Below are 13,121 nucleotides of genomic sequence, written 5' to 3'. Positions count from 1 at the left end.
GCGACTGTGTTTATTGTGGTTGTTGGTGGGAGTGATGCAATCACTAGGGGAGTGTGCCATGATGGGTGATCGTGTTCATCATAGCTGTTGATGGGAGTGATGCGACCGCTATAAGAGTTTTGCAATGACGACCGCTGGCAGTGTAAGGATGGGCAACCATACTCTTCGCGGTCATTGGTACGAGCTTTGCGATGAGAGAACACACCTATTAGCAATGATGGTCGGGTGCGATAATGGTGTGGGCAAAGAGAAAGTGAGATGACCGTATACATTAAAGGATATTTTTAAAATATAATTACTACAAATAATAATTATAAATGACTTATGAAGAGCAATTATAAAAGGTAACTCCGGATGATGCGTCTAAATAGAATTTTGCTAAAAGTTATAATGTAACGGCATAAAAGGATATCCTGGAAAATGAATACCCTCGTGAAGGGCAATTTCGTCATAGGAAGCTCCTTCGCGTCATTTCACATTACTTTCTTGAACGAAACACCAAACTCATAGCCCTGGCCCTCTGAAAAGTTCAGTTCGAGACGGCCAAAGTCAGAGATCGTCTCTCTCTCTAAAACTTTCTCTTCTCACTTTCTCTCTCCGGAACTAACTAGATCTCGTCAAAAATTCCCGGGGAAATTATGTCCGACGCCTTGATCAATGGCCTCGCCGGCGCCGGCGGAGGAATCATTGCTCAGCTCATCACCTATCCTCTCCAAACCGTATAGTTCTTACGGACTTCTCTATATATGCACTGTACATTTGTGTAGGTTTTATACATGCTTTTACTGATCTAGGTAAATACGAGGCAACAAACGGAGAGAGATTTGAAGAAGGAGAGGAGAAAAGTGGGGACAATAGAACAAATGTGTCAGGTTTATGCTTATTTGTTTAAATTAACTCTGAACTTGATTCAGTTTTTATTTGTTCGATTTTTATTTTATTTTATTCTTTGATTTTGTGTGTTTAAATCGATAAATGATTGGTGATCGGCAGGTTGTTCAGCAAGAAGGATGGAGTAGGTTATACGGAGGCTTAATGTCCTCCCTGGTTGGTACGGCTGCGTCTCAGGTGAGCTCGTTTTAGCCCTGCTTTCCTGTCGCTTCTATTTGCGCCTTGTGCGCTCTGGTGATGCTTGCTCAGTTATTTTTGTCTTTTAGTGTTGGAATTATATTTCTCTGATAATGAATACTATAGAATTTTATTTCAAATACAGTGAGATAGAGGTGAAAGGTGCCAGTTGAGGTAATGATGAAATCTCATGGCGTAAAATGTATACATGGACACAGGCACAGAGATTGATGACTAAAAGAGTGAACAATGTGTGATCCCTTGAAAAGAAACATAGAACAACTGAATTTTATTTCAAACAGAGTGAGATAGAAGTGAATTGTGCCAGTTAAGCTAATGGTAAAATCTCATGGCCTTGAGTGTGTAGGGGCACAGGCACAGAGATTCATAAGTAAAAGAGGGAACAACATGTGGTCCCATGTTGGTGTAGGTAATTGGGAATTGTGCCATGTTTTGTTTCCCATGAACAAGAGTTATATTAGTGATCTCATTTGAGAGTTTCACATGTCATCTGACCCTTGAGTTTGGTTCTTCTTCAATTAGGAGTATTTGGCTAAGTTACACCTTAATGTCAAGCTGTAAGAAAGCATTTGCTTGGACACCAAAATCAAGTTCTTGCAACTTCTCCACATGACTAACTTAGCTTATGCATTTCTTTAAGTTCATACTCACCGATGACCCTGTTCTGCGAGCTGCCTGTTGTGAGCTACTCCCTTGGGAGAGTTGGCGATGCAGGGAGTCGCTGTTATTCCTCCCAGGGATCTCCCGCAAGCCGTGAATTTCAACCTCTCTGCTGGGCACATTATCATTCTGATTAAGCTCTGTTTGAAATTGTCTCCTTGAAAGAAAAAGTTGAAGAGACAATTCAAGTAAGAAATGATGACTGCTGGTTCCTAGGAAGATCAGTTGCTGATGGCAAAGCTTACCGATGTTGGCCTTGTCATTATCAGGGAGAGAGCAAGAGGAAGGGCATTGATGAATCTAGGAGCTGCAAAGCTAATGGTGCTTGGGAGATTATTCAAGCTATACACTAATACACTAAATCCCAGGTTGATGGCCGCATAGCTTTCTATATTTGGAATGATATCCGTGTCAAAGCTGAAGAAGAAAATGAGGAATATATTTACAGGATCATGGAGGTGTTTGGGCAATTGATGGCACGCAACTACCAAAGTTGCCCCCTACGTATTGGAGGTTGGTGGTGGTAGGTGGGGTGGGGAGAAAAAAATTAAACACAAACTTGAAAATGAAATGTAGTTCTCTAATAGCATGTTAAGTTTTTTATTTTTTAAATAAAAACGAAAACTAGCATAAAAATAAAAAATGAAAATTGAAAACTGAAAGTTTGTCAAATGACCCCTTAGAATTTAAAGGCTTCAAGTTGAATAGGTTGAGAATCAAATATTTAGAATATAAGTTTAGTAAAAATAAAAGTGTGATCAATGTTGTGGTGAGATTTGAAGATTGAATTATTCTAAGAAAAAATTAGTTCAGATATCTTGGATATTTTTTTCTTTAAAGGAGAGATTATTGAGATTGCCATTCATAAAATCAACTTAGGGTGGTTAAAGTGGAAAATTGGAAAAGTGCTTTTAGCATTTTATGAGATTGTAAAATACAAAGTTAAAAGAGAAGTTATTTTATGGTTTGGAATGCTGGGCATTTAAGTATTAACAGTGTAAAAATTGAGTATAACCTAGATATGGATATTATGATGGCTGCATGGATATAATACCCTCCAAACCCAGAGAAGGGTAGTATATATCGATGATAAGTAAGGAAGGAAATAATATTAGCTGGATACCTTTTGGGCTGAATGTAGGCAAAAAACTCCTGGGTTAAGCGTGTTTAAGTTGGGAAAGTTCAAGGATGGGTGACCCTTGGGAAGTTCGCGTAGGCCCATCTGAGTAAGTTGTTCCGGTTCTTCATATCGCTCAATACGGGATGTTACAGGTGATAACAGAGCGACCCAGATCGTGTGTTGGGACTGTGTACTAGCCAAAGATCGGGGATACTGGATCGGGGACACTGGACGGGGGAGAGCTGTGACCAATTGTAAGGTCGCATGACGAGGACGTCATGTGCTCAAGGGGGGAGAATGTAATACCCCAAGAACCTAAAGAAGGGTAGTATATATCGAGAATAAGTAAGGAATGAAACATCATCTGGATACCTTTTGGGCTGAATGTAAGCTAAGAACTCCCGGGTTAAGTGTGCTTAAGCTGGAGAAGTTCAAGGATGGGTGACCTCTGGGAAGTTCACGTAGGCCCATCAGGGTAAGTTGTTCCGGTCCTTCATAACGCTCGATGCGGGATGTTACGAAGAAAGTCTGAAAATATGGCCATAGATAAAGTTGATCAAAGAGCTGGAATCCAAGGCTTGTTGTGATGATCATATGAATTCTCTTAGAAGGTGTATGTATATGTACAGATGAAACATCATCATTACACATTTACAGTAACAAAATTGATTGACCTATTTTTTTGTTATTCAATTGACCTTGTATTTTTGAAAATAAACTCCTTTGATTTTTTAAAATGCAGGAGCTAACTTGCTACAGAAATGACTATTTTGTGTTAACGATTTTCCTTGTTTGTGCATTTTCTCATCGTCTCTATATATGAGTCAAGGTCTGGACATGTTCCATATGATATGTCCAGTTAGATTTATATTTATGTTATGCTTATGTCATGGCTCCCTTAGTATTAGTATAAATAGGTGTACAATGTATTTGTTTGTTGAGGAATTTATTTCCTCCATCTAGGGTTTGACTCTCTCAAGTTCTCTAATTCAACATGGTATCAAAGCCAAAATACAAACCCTAGTTGCAACCAGTCGCTGGCACCACCACCGCTGTTGTCTGTAGACGCTTTGCACCGTTGCCATTAGTCTCATCGCCTTTGGATCTGTAGCCCGCTGTGTCTAGATCTGCAGCCCCTAGTCGCCGCCATTGACGTCGGCCACCATTGCGGCCCTTGTTTCGCTTTGCAGTCACCATCGGTCGCCTCTGGTTCTGCCATATCCTTTTTCGCCTTGCGCCATCCCCGTTTGTAGCTGTCTTGCCCAGATTTGTCGCCGCCACCTCACCCTTCCATCACGGCTGTGCTCCAGCTGTTGTCGCCTCCAGATTCGGCCCCGACTCGTTACCTAGGTCTAGTCGTGCCTCTCTCATTGCCCAAATTCGCTCCCATTGCCGCCTAGCCCGCGGCTTGCATTGCTACTACCACCATCGCTTCTATCCGCCGTTGCTACGCCTCCATTGCCTCAAAGCTGTCCGTTCGTCGCCTTGCCTCACCACCAACCGGATCTAACTCACTTTGCCTCACCATCCTCAGATTTGATTCTTCTGCGACCGTCGACCTTCCTCCTTATTGTCGCTAGCTGCCGTCGACCTCGGCCTCTACAATCGTTCGTCCGCCAGATCTAAAACGTATCACGTGACCATCAACACGTTCTCCTTCGGCAGTTTCAGATCTTGTCAACTACATCGCGACCGCCTCTGCAACCAACGACGTTATCTTATCTGGTTACCTTTCCTCCGTCGATCGCTTCGTCATCGGTCGATCTCACGTTGCTGGTCGTTTGTCCCTCGTCGCCGTCATCGTGACTCATCTAGCTCTTCCAAGTTGCTGTCTATATCTGATTTTTATCAAGCTTCACAACCAAGACCCATATCTGGTTCGACCCACCCAGATCTGTGACTCATTTCAAATCTGACCGTCAGTATTCAGATCCGGCCACCGACTCTCCCTCGTTGTCTGGCTCTCGTCGGATTTGCCCCTTCAGTCTCTTGCCAGATCTGCCTCCTTGGCTGTTGTCCCTCCAACCATCATCTCTTAGATCCGGCTATTAATTCTCTAGATCTGGCCACTCCCGTCCAGATCCAACCACTCCTCGTCTTAAATCTTGCGGCTACATTTTAGATCTCATGGTTTGTTTCTCAGATCTCATCTTGATGTGAATGGTAAAGAAGCAAATGCAAGGGTTGTTCAGGAGCATGTAAGTCTTGGGTCAATTACTTGTTCAAGGGCTAAAGAATTTCAAAAGGAATTTGAGTTTTTTATTGGGAAGACTCCAATCCATTTTGAAGAGTTAGAATTCAAAGTGAAGGAGTTAAAGCCCAAATTAATCACATTGCTTGTTTGCTTGGAAGCCCAGGACCAGAATGCAATGTAGGCACTCTATGATCAAGCCAAAGCAATCAACCTATCTGCCAGACCCAAGTCTTTCCAACAAGCCCAAATATCATAACTGATGTCACCCTTCATTTGTCCTTTATGTTTGAGAGTATTTAGTCTTGTTTGTATCATTGTGTTTTATCATCATTACTTCATTTGTCAAAAGTGGCATCATGATTTTTTTTTTTATGCTTTTGGTTTGTCTTTTATTATCATTAGCCCCATTTTGTCAAAAGAGGCAATCGTAATTCCCTTTGTCAAAAGTGGCATCATGATATTTTATTTTATGCTTTTGGTTTGTCTTTTATCATCATTGGCCCTCTTTTGTCAAAAGAGGCAATGATGTTGTCTATCTTTAATTATTAGGTTTGTCTTTAAGATTAGTATATATATGTGTGATCTTGTAATGTTTTGGTATGAACATTTTTATGAAGAAAGTGCTTAGAGTATTTTTATCCTAATTCTTATCTAAGCAATTTATTTGTTTAGTGGCGAATTTACTTGATTTTTATCACTCTTCCTTCTTCTATCTTAGAGTGCGGCGAATCAAAACTAATATTTTCTTGTTTGTGGCGAACTTTCTTATCAATCAAGGGATGCTAGTATTTCTTTTGTATCTCGGGCACATCACATCTCCTTCCAACTCGGCTCTTAGATTGGGGTGCCTTCAAATCTCGCGCTTGTTTCTTCTTCCAGCGCGTCTCTTAGATGTCATGGCCTTTTATCCGAATTTTGTGCATCGCATAGATCTCGCATCGCCGTTGCATTGCCAATCTGCCATCATTGTCGCCATCGTTAAGATCTACCTCTGCAGCCTCCAATCGTCGGCCGCCTCTGTGACCCAAAATGGTCGTCTCCTACAACAACACCTCCATGCGCCTTCGAATAAATTACATATGTTTTAGCTTAAGGGGGAGTGTTAGATTTATATTTATGTTATGGTTATGTCATGACTCACTTAATATTAGTATAAATAGGTGTACAATGTATGTGTTTGTTGAGGAATTTATTTCCTCCAACTAGGGTTTGGCTCTTTCAAGTTCTCTAATTCAACATGCCCAAAGTGACCCACTGCTTAATGCTGGAGTAGAGATTTTTCTGAGATTGCAGTAAAACTTGTGCATTGTGGAATTTCGCCCTAACTAGACTAAAAAGCTTCTTCAGCATTTGATTTTTTTTTGTAGATCTCTAAGGGAGGCTTGTGTACAGTTGCACGCATGCCCACCTACATGTGCATAAGTGTTGGATTAGCATCACTCAAAGTTGGAGGTTGTTTATGTTCTTTTGGTAGTTTTCTCAGTATGCCAGTGAGGCCAGCCTTAGTAGCAGCAGTAAGCATAAGGTTGTTCCTTTGTGATTGAAAGGCCATGGGACCGAGTTGGGAAATAGCTTCATCACAAAGCAAGGGTAAGACCATGTACAAAAATGACCCTCCTCCGACCTTTGCAAAGCGGGGAGCCCTGTGCATTGGGGACCTTTTTTCTTTTTTCTTTTTTGTTCTAAGTATGCCACACTTTGAAAAGCATGGTATATTTGGCACTTTGACACATGATAGTTTTTCAGTTGATTTGGTTTAAGTTTGGACAATGTGGGATATTATTTCTACCAGGATTATAATGTCTTACTTCTCTTTTTATTTGTACCATGTTTCTCCAAATGACATGAATAGTTAAACTTATATATTTCATTTTTTCATTCAATTAAAATTTTAACTTATGTCTTAGAGATAGACAGTTTGTTAGTCCATTATAACAGACAATGAGACACACTACTTGATTTCTCCTCAACTTGAAGGGTCAAAGTCATAAAGCCGCCTTTACGCATTAAATTTTCTCACATCTAAAAGTTTAAAAGATCAGTTCATTTCATATATGAATATACTGATTCATTAACATGTATGTGAGTGAATTGTCACAACTAAGTGCCACATGATTCCTAGCATAATTACAATTATTTTAGTTTATTATGCACCAGTATTATTTATATCCATATATAGGTTGATGCTTCAGATTTGCTCTTTCTGGTTCTACATCCCAGATTAAATCTACTGCAATGCTCAAGAGATTCGCAGATTCTTCCACTTTAGAGAAATATTACTTTTTACACCTATTCTCAGTAAATGTGCATCATTTGCATAATTAATTTCTGACTTCTTATGCAATCCCAATTTTTATGCTACAGGGTGTTTACTATTATTTCTATCAAATATTCAGGAACAAGGCTGAAGCTATTGCACTTCTAAATAAAAAAAAAGGGATTGGTGATGGATCAGTAGGAATGTTCTCATCACTTGTGGTGGCTGCCTTTTCTGGGTGATTTTCTTATATTATCATATTTGAGTTCGTATTCTGCTGTTAAACTCCCAAGACAAGTCAAAGCAATTTTTTATTATTTTTTTCCCCCACTTCTCTTATTTATGACTATGGTCTAGTTATTGTCAGTCATTTGCTAATTTTAGTACTTGATAAATAAGGATTTCTGAAACTCAGCTCTGCAATGAATGGTATTCCACATCATTCCATTATGAGTTGTTTTCTTGTGGTAAAACTTCATTTGTATTCTTTCTGTCTCACCATTTTGTCCCTTTGTTTTGAATTAGACATTCAAGTTGCGTGCTAGATTGATTATTCAAGATAGTTCCACATTGTCTGATGAATATTTTGCACTTGAATTTAATAATCTGTTGGGCCTTTTCTATCTCACTTGGATGCTTGAATCTAGTGTCTACCTCTCAGATTGTGATGCCTCCACCCTCACCTTTGCAGTCTTTTGGTTGTGAGGTTCAATCAGCGAAAAAGAGCACCATATATTCTGGATGCCTATGGTTTTCAGATAATCTGTTGATCCATCACAAATCACAAGTTCATATAATTCTACAGTACAGAATACAATGTGGACACTTTCTCTTTGTTAAATAGTCTTTTTTTCCTGGTCCTGACAGTTTTATTATCAATAACTGTTTGACATCTTTGCTTTTGTAGGTGTTTAAATGTGCTGATGACTAATCCCATATGGGTAGTAGTTACTCGCATGCAGGTACAAAGCTGGTTACCCTTTGCCACTAGTCTTTGATGCTCCCAGACATGAAAGTGGACACCAACCAATCTTAGTTGACCTAACGCTCTGAAGTCTCAGAAACATCTTAAAGTCCATGTAGACTCTAGTGTTTCAGTTTTGGCTCATTGTTCAGATTTCCAATTCTTTCTTCCAAAAGTTTAATATTCGAAGTCTGTAACTAATAATATTCGAAGTCTGTTGGTTCATTCTTCTCATAGATAGAGATTGTCTTTTAGGAAAATGATATTGCCATAATGATATGGCAATGCTTTTGAAATTATTAGTCAACATGAAAGGTTTTGGGTTGTGTTTTCTGTATAAAGTGTAGTTATCAGAACCAAACTGGATACTGTATAAAGTGTAGTTATCAGAACCAAACTGGATACTGAATCAATAACCTTGTTGGTTTATGATTCAACTGGTGTTAAAAAATCAAACATATTTTACCCTTTTTCTAATGTTTTACTTGTATATATATTTACTTATGTATTATGACAAAGCAGTTTCAGACTAGTGGCAAACTGTCATCTAAACAATTGATCTAGGTTCAACCCACAGGGTGGTCAAATTTTTCTGAAATTGCACTGCTCCGGCTGGAGCCATCCAGATTTTTTGCTTTGTTTTACTGAGTGGACCGGCCTGGACCACCCGCAGTGGGATAAAGTTCTGTATATATGACATTACCCACCTTTTTATTTTCATAGGACACATTCTTTTCCATTGCTGGAGTAATCCCAATTTAAGGCGGCTTTCTGAGATAGTCATCCATTGTTCTCGTTGTTTCAATTCAATTCATGACCTTAAAAGTAGAATTTAACAGTGTCACTCCTTTCTATTGCTGCAAATGTTTTTCACTTGTATTGAATTTATTCAATCTGGTCAGAGTACTTCGCTTATATTTTATTTTTGTAGGATGCATTCTTTTCCATTACTGGTGTTACCTATTTAAGGGGGCTTAGCCTATGGAGATGGTCATCTATTATTATTGTTGTTTCAATTCATGACCTTAAGACTAGAATCCTAACAATATCACTGGTTTTATCTCATTGCTAATGTTTTTCACTTGTCTTGAATTTATTCAATCTGGTCAGAGTACTACTTCTATTTGCTACTGAGATTCACTTATAGATTTTTGAGATTTTCTTAATATTTAAAATATGAAAGAGAGAGAGAAGGGGGGGGGGGGGGATTTGACATTTTCTTGACTTCTCTGTCCATTGGAATGCATATGATGAAATTTAATTTTGGACATTATTTTACCATATAGGTTCTCTCCCTCTCTCTCTCTAGACTTGGCTATGACAACTGTTGACAGAGATTTTAACTTTAAGGCTCATACAAACATACTAAATCCTTGGAAATCATGCTCGTCATGCAGACTCATACAAAGAAATCCCAGCCAAGCTGTACTCCCGTTCTTGCTGCAATGGAGCCCCCTCTCTATGGAACCAGCCATGCGGTGGGTACACTCGTCCTAGTTCTTCCACAACTACCAGCACAAAATGTCAATTTGGCTGAAGTTTATGTTGCATAACCTGTAGTCAATGTTTTTTGAAAACTTGTTATTATTAGTAATAGTATAATTATTTTGTATATTTTCTGGAAGAACTTAGTGCAGACCCCATGGACTAGACGTAAGATCTATGACTGGAAATTACTTGAGCAAGTTGTGTCATGCCTAACAAGTATTATCTTGGTAAACAGTTGGGTAAATAAGTAGAGTTTTATTAGGGATTCTTTATATTTCTTGGGATGAAGTTCCCTTGCAGACGCCCCAAGGGATTCTTTATATTTCTGATTAGATATAAGTCTGTCCATGGAACACTTGTCAGTTATTCTTTTCTTTTTAATTTTCTTGTAATTATCCATCATGTTATCCCTTTAAATTGTAGTTTTTACTGTACAGATTCAAGAAGTTTATGATGAAGCTGGAGTGTGGGGGTTTTGGAATGGAGTTTTGCCAACATTGATCATGGTATGTTGCAAGTAATAATAACATGTGCTACTGGATGATTGCTGATTGTTCACTGTTGCTTACAGGTGAGCAATCCCTCCATACAGTTCATGCTGTATGAAACCATGTTAAAGAAGTTGAAGCAGAGACGTGCTGCGAATAAGAAGGATGATAATGTTATAACTGCTCTGGAGGTAAATTTCTAATCTGACAAAAAATTGGAAGAGATGCCCCCCTGGGGGTGGGAAGAATCTTTCACTTTGTGTTGGACTTTAAACCCTAAAACACTTTTGCTTACCTTTCTCCTAGATATTTTTGCTTGGAGCTTTGGCAAAACTTGGAGCTACCGTTGTAACCTATCCTCTTCTGGTTGTAAAGGCAAGTGACAAGCTTGTGAAAGAACCATGGTTTGACAGTTTATATCTAAGTTCTCTCTCTCTCTCCTTCATGATTTCGTCTCAGTCAAACCTAAAATAAAAAGAAGGTTGCATTGGTTTTATGAATATATTACAAAATGCAAGGGCCAAGTGGGCATGCCAGGTCTCACTTATTATTTGCCTATGACCTGATCTTTCTTGTCTTGTGCATGTGCAAGTGTGGCTGGTTTTATTTGTGAGAAAGTAGATTTTGCTTCTACGTATTCTAATTTCTAAGAGTAGAATGGAGAAAAAGGGTCCATATCCAATTCAATAGTTGTCAAAAGACTTAGTTCAAAGAGCAGCTGACATTCATTGTCTAAAAAACCCAGTATGATGTTTAACAAATGCAACCTTTAGAGCTGCTCTAGGAGATTCAGTTGCTGGGATTTCCAGATCCAGAGAGAGAGAGAGAGAGAGAGAGAGAGAGAAAGAGAGAGAATCCTTAGCATTTTTTCGGATCCATTCAAATTTTCTGGTAATACTTTTCCTTTGATCTGCAGTCGAGACTTCAAGCAAGGCAAATTATAGGCGGAGACAAAAGGCTTCATTATAAAGGTTTGTATTTGCTTCATGTTCCACAATAGTAGAGCACTGTGCAAGCATACCGTGTCTATGCTGGGAATACCAGCAATTGACATAGTTTGTGTCGTTTTAGTGAGATATACACAGGCGAATGCAAGTCGACATTGAATTGCTTAAACAGCCGTCTCTCCATCTCTCTCTCTTTGGGGTTTGATGTGCCAATCTGAGTATGTTTATTTAAATTTTCGTTATACGTTATTGACTCGTGATACTGCATTCCGGCCGTGCAGGCACCTCAGATGCTATCCTGAAGATGATACAATACGAGGGATTCCATGGCTTCTACAAAGGAATGAGTACAAAAATCGTGCAAAGTGTTCTTGCAGCGGCTGTCTTGTTCATGGTCAAGGAAGAACTCGTCAGAGGCGCCCGCTGGTTATTAACGAAGAATTCAGTCCATTCCAGAAGATCAAGGCCGCCATAACCGGAAATGTACGCTTTGGGTCAGGATTATAGCAGGCCCTCTGGCTGCTAACAAGTGAGATTTCATTGATTTTATAGGGGGGTGAGTGATATATGATTGTTATTTGTGAGGCAAAGTGACCCACAATAGATTAGGTGTGCTCTATGGTGGATATAATATTTCATGGTGAAAATAGATGAGACCACGGCTTCAACTGTAATGGCATATGCTGTGTTCTCCATCTTGAAGAACAAGTAATTGTACCGTTCAAAGTTTCAAATATTCATGAATGATGGTGTGGTGTATACTACATTGACTAAATAGGGTAAATTTAGTCAAATCACATCTAAAGTTTGTTTAAATTGTATTGATTATTCTTATGGTTTTAAAACTATAGATGTAACTCGGTTATGTAATAACTAAAGTTTATTTTGTTAATTTTTTAAGCAAAATTTTAAATAAAATAAGCAATATAATTGTAAAGGTGTTAGAAGAATTAATTATTGTTTAGATATCACAAGTTTAAATCTTATTAGTGTAATTACTTTTTGTTTTTAAGTAATATATATATATATATATATAAATGGTATATTAGGAAAATGCTTACATAATTTTGTAATATCAAAACATGGTATTTACTTATATTATAGTATAAATAGATAGATAGATGACACAAATCTCTTTGGATTGTAATTAGTACTATAAATGGTCTTTTTATCTCTACCATTTTTTATTTTTCTCTTCCTTTTATTTTTCTTTTATTTGATTGGAAATCAATCGGTGATTGATTTGAGTTTAAGGTTTCAATTAGTTGGGTTTAGGGTTTAAATTAGTAACAAAGACGTAATAGAGATATGACAATAAATTTGCAAAGTTGAATAGTAATAATAAATTTAGTGAAAATAATAAGCTTCTCTTTCATTAAACAATAATTATAAATTTGAGTTTAAAGATACCTTGAGGTTAAACCTATATTCACTAACCCAAGCCCAAAATAATATGGATTTATCCGATTTATGGGAGATTTGTGTCATTTTTTAAAAATATGAATAATTAGTTTAATTTAGACAAATTTTAAGAGTGGTAAGTTAAATTTATTTTAAATAATATTAATTACATAATTTTCTTAATATTTTTAGGATAATTTTATTGTTAAAGATTAAAAATAATTTTTGATGGTTGGGTTAGATGCTAAATTATTTTTTAAAAAATAATTTTCTTGAAAACATATTTTATGAAATTACTACAAAAAAAACAAAAAACAAAAGAGGCCCATTTTCTCGATGCGGTCTAATCTCAAAGTTACTTAGCCCATTTGGAAAGCCGAATCCACTTTAGGCCCAGCCCACAGAGAACACGTGACTGTTTACGGTCACGTGCTGTGATTCAATTTTTATTTATTAAATAAAATAGTTAATTTATCCAATAAATCTCAATAACAAACCTTAGTTTTTTATTTT

General features: G+C 37.7%; 1 protein-coding gene across 1 annotated transcript; it reads left to right on the top strand.

Moving 5' to 3' along the window:
- Positions 1-500: 500 nt before the first annotated feature.
- Positions 501-11,968, top strand: LOC127810696 (peroxisomal nicotinamide adenine dinucleotide carrier). The gene is made up of 11 exons (XM_052350305.1): positions 501-719; positions 795-872; positions 994-1,068; positions 7,428-7,558; positions 8,228-8,282; positions 9,682-9,762; positions 10,210-10,278; positions 10,344-10,451; positions 10,567-10,635; positions 11,177-11,231; positions 11,489-11,968. Exons 1-11 carry the CDS (start codon positions 639-641, stop codon positions 11,680-11,682), a joined length of 996 nt encoding a protein of 331 aa, XP_052206265.1. The 5' UTR covers positions 501-638; the 3' UTR covers positions 11,683-11,968.
- Positions 11,969-13,121: the final 1,153 nt, after the last annotated feature.

This window comes from Diospyros lotus, chromosome 1 (assembly GCF_014633365.1).
Source record: "Diospyros lotus cultivar Yz01 chromosome 1, ASM1463336v1, whole genome shotgun sequence".
Taxonomy (NCBI): domain Eukaryota; kingdom Viridiplantae; phylum Streptophyta; class Magnoliopsida; order Ericales; family Ebenaceae; genus Diospyros; species Diospyros lotus.
This window is presented reverse-complemented; position numbering and strand designations above follow the sequence as displayed.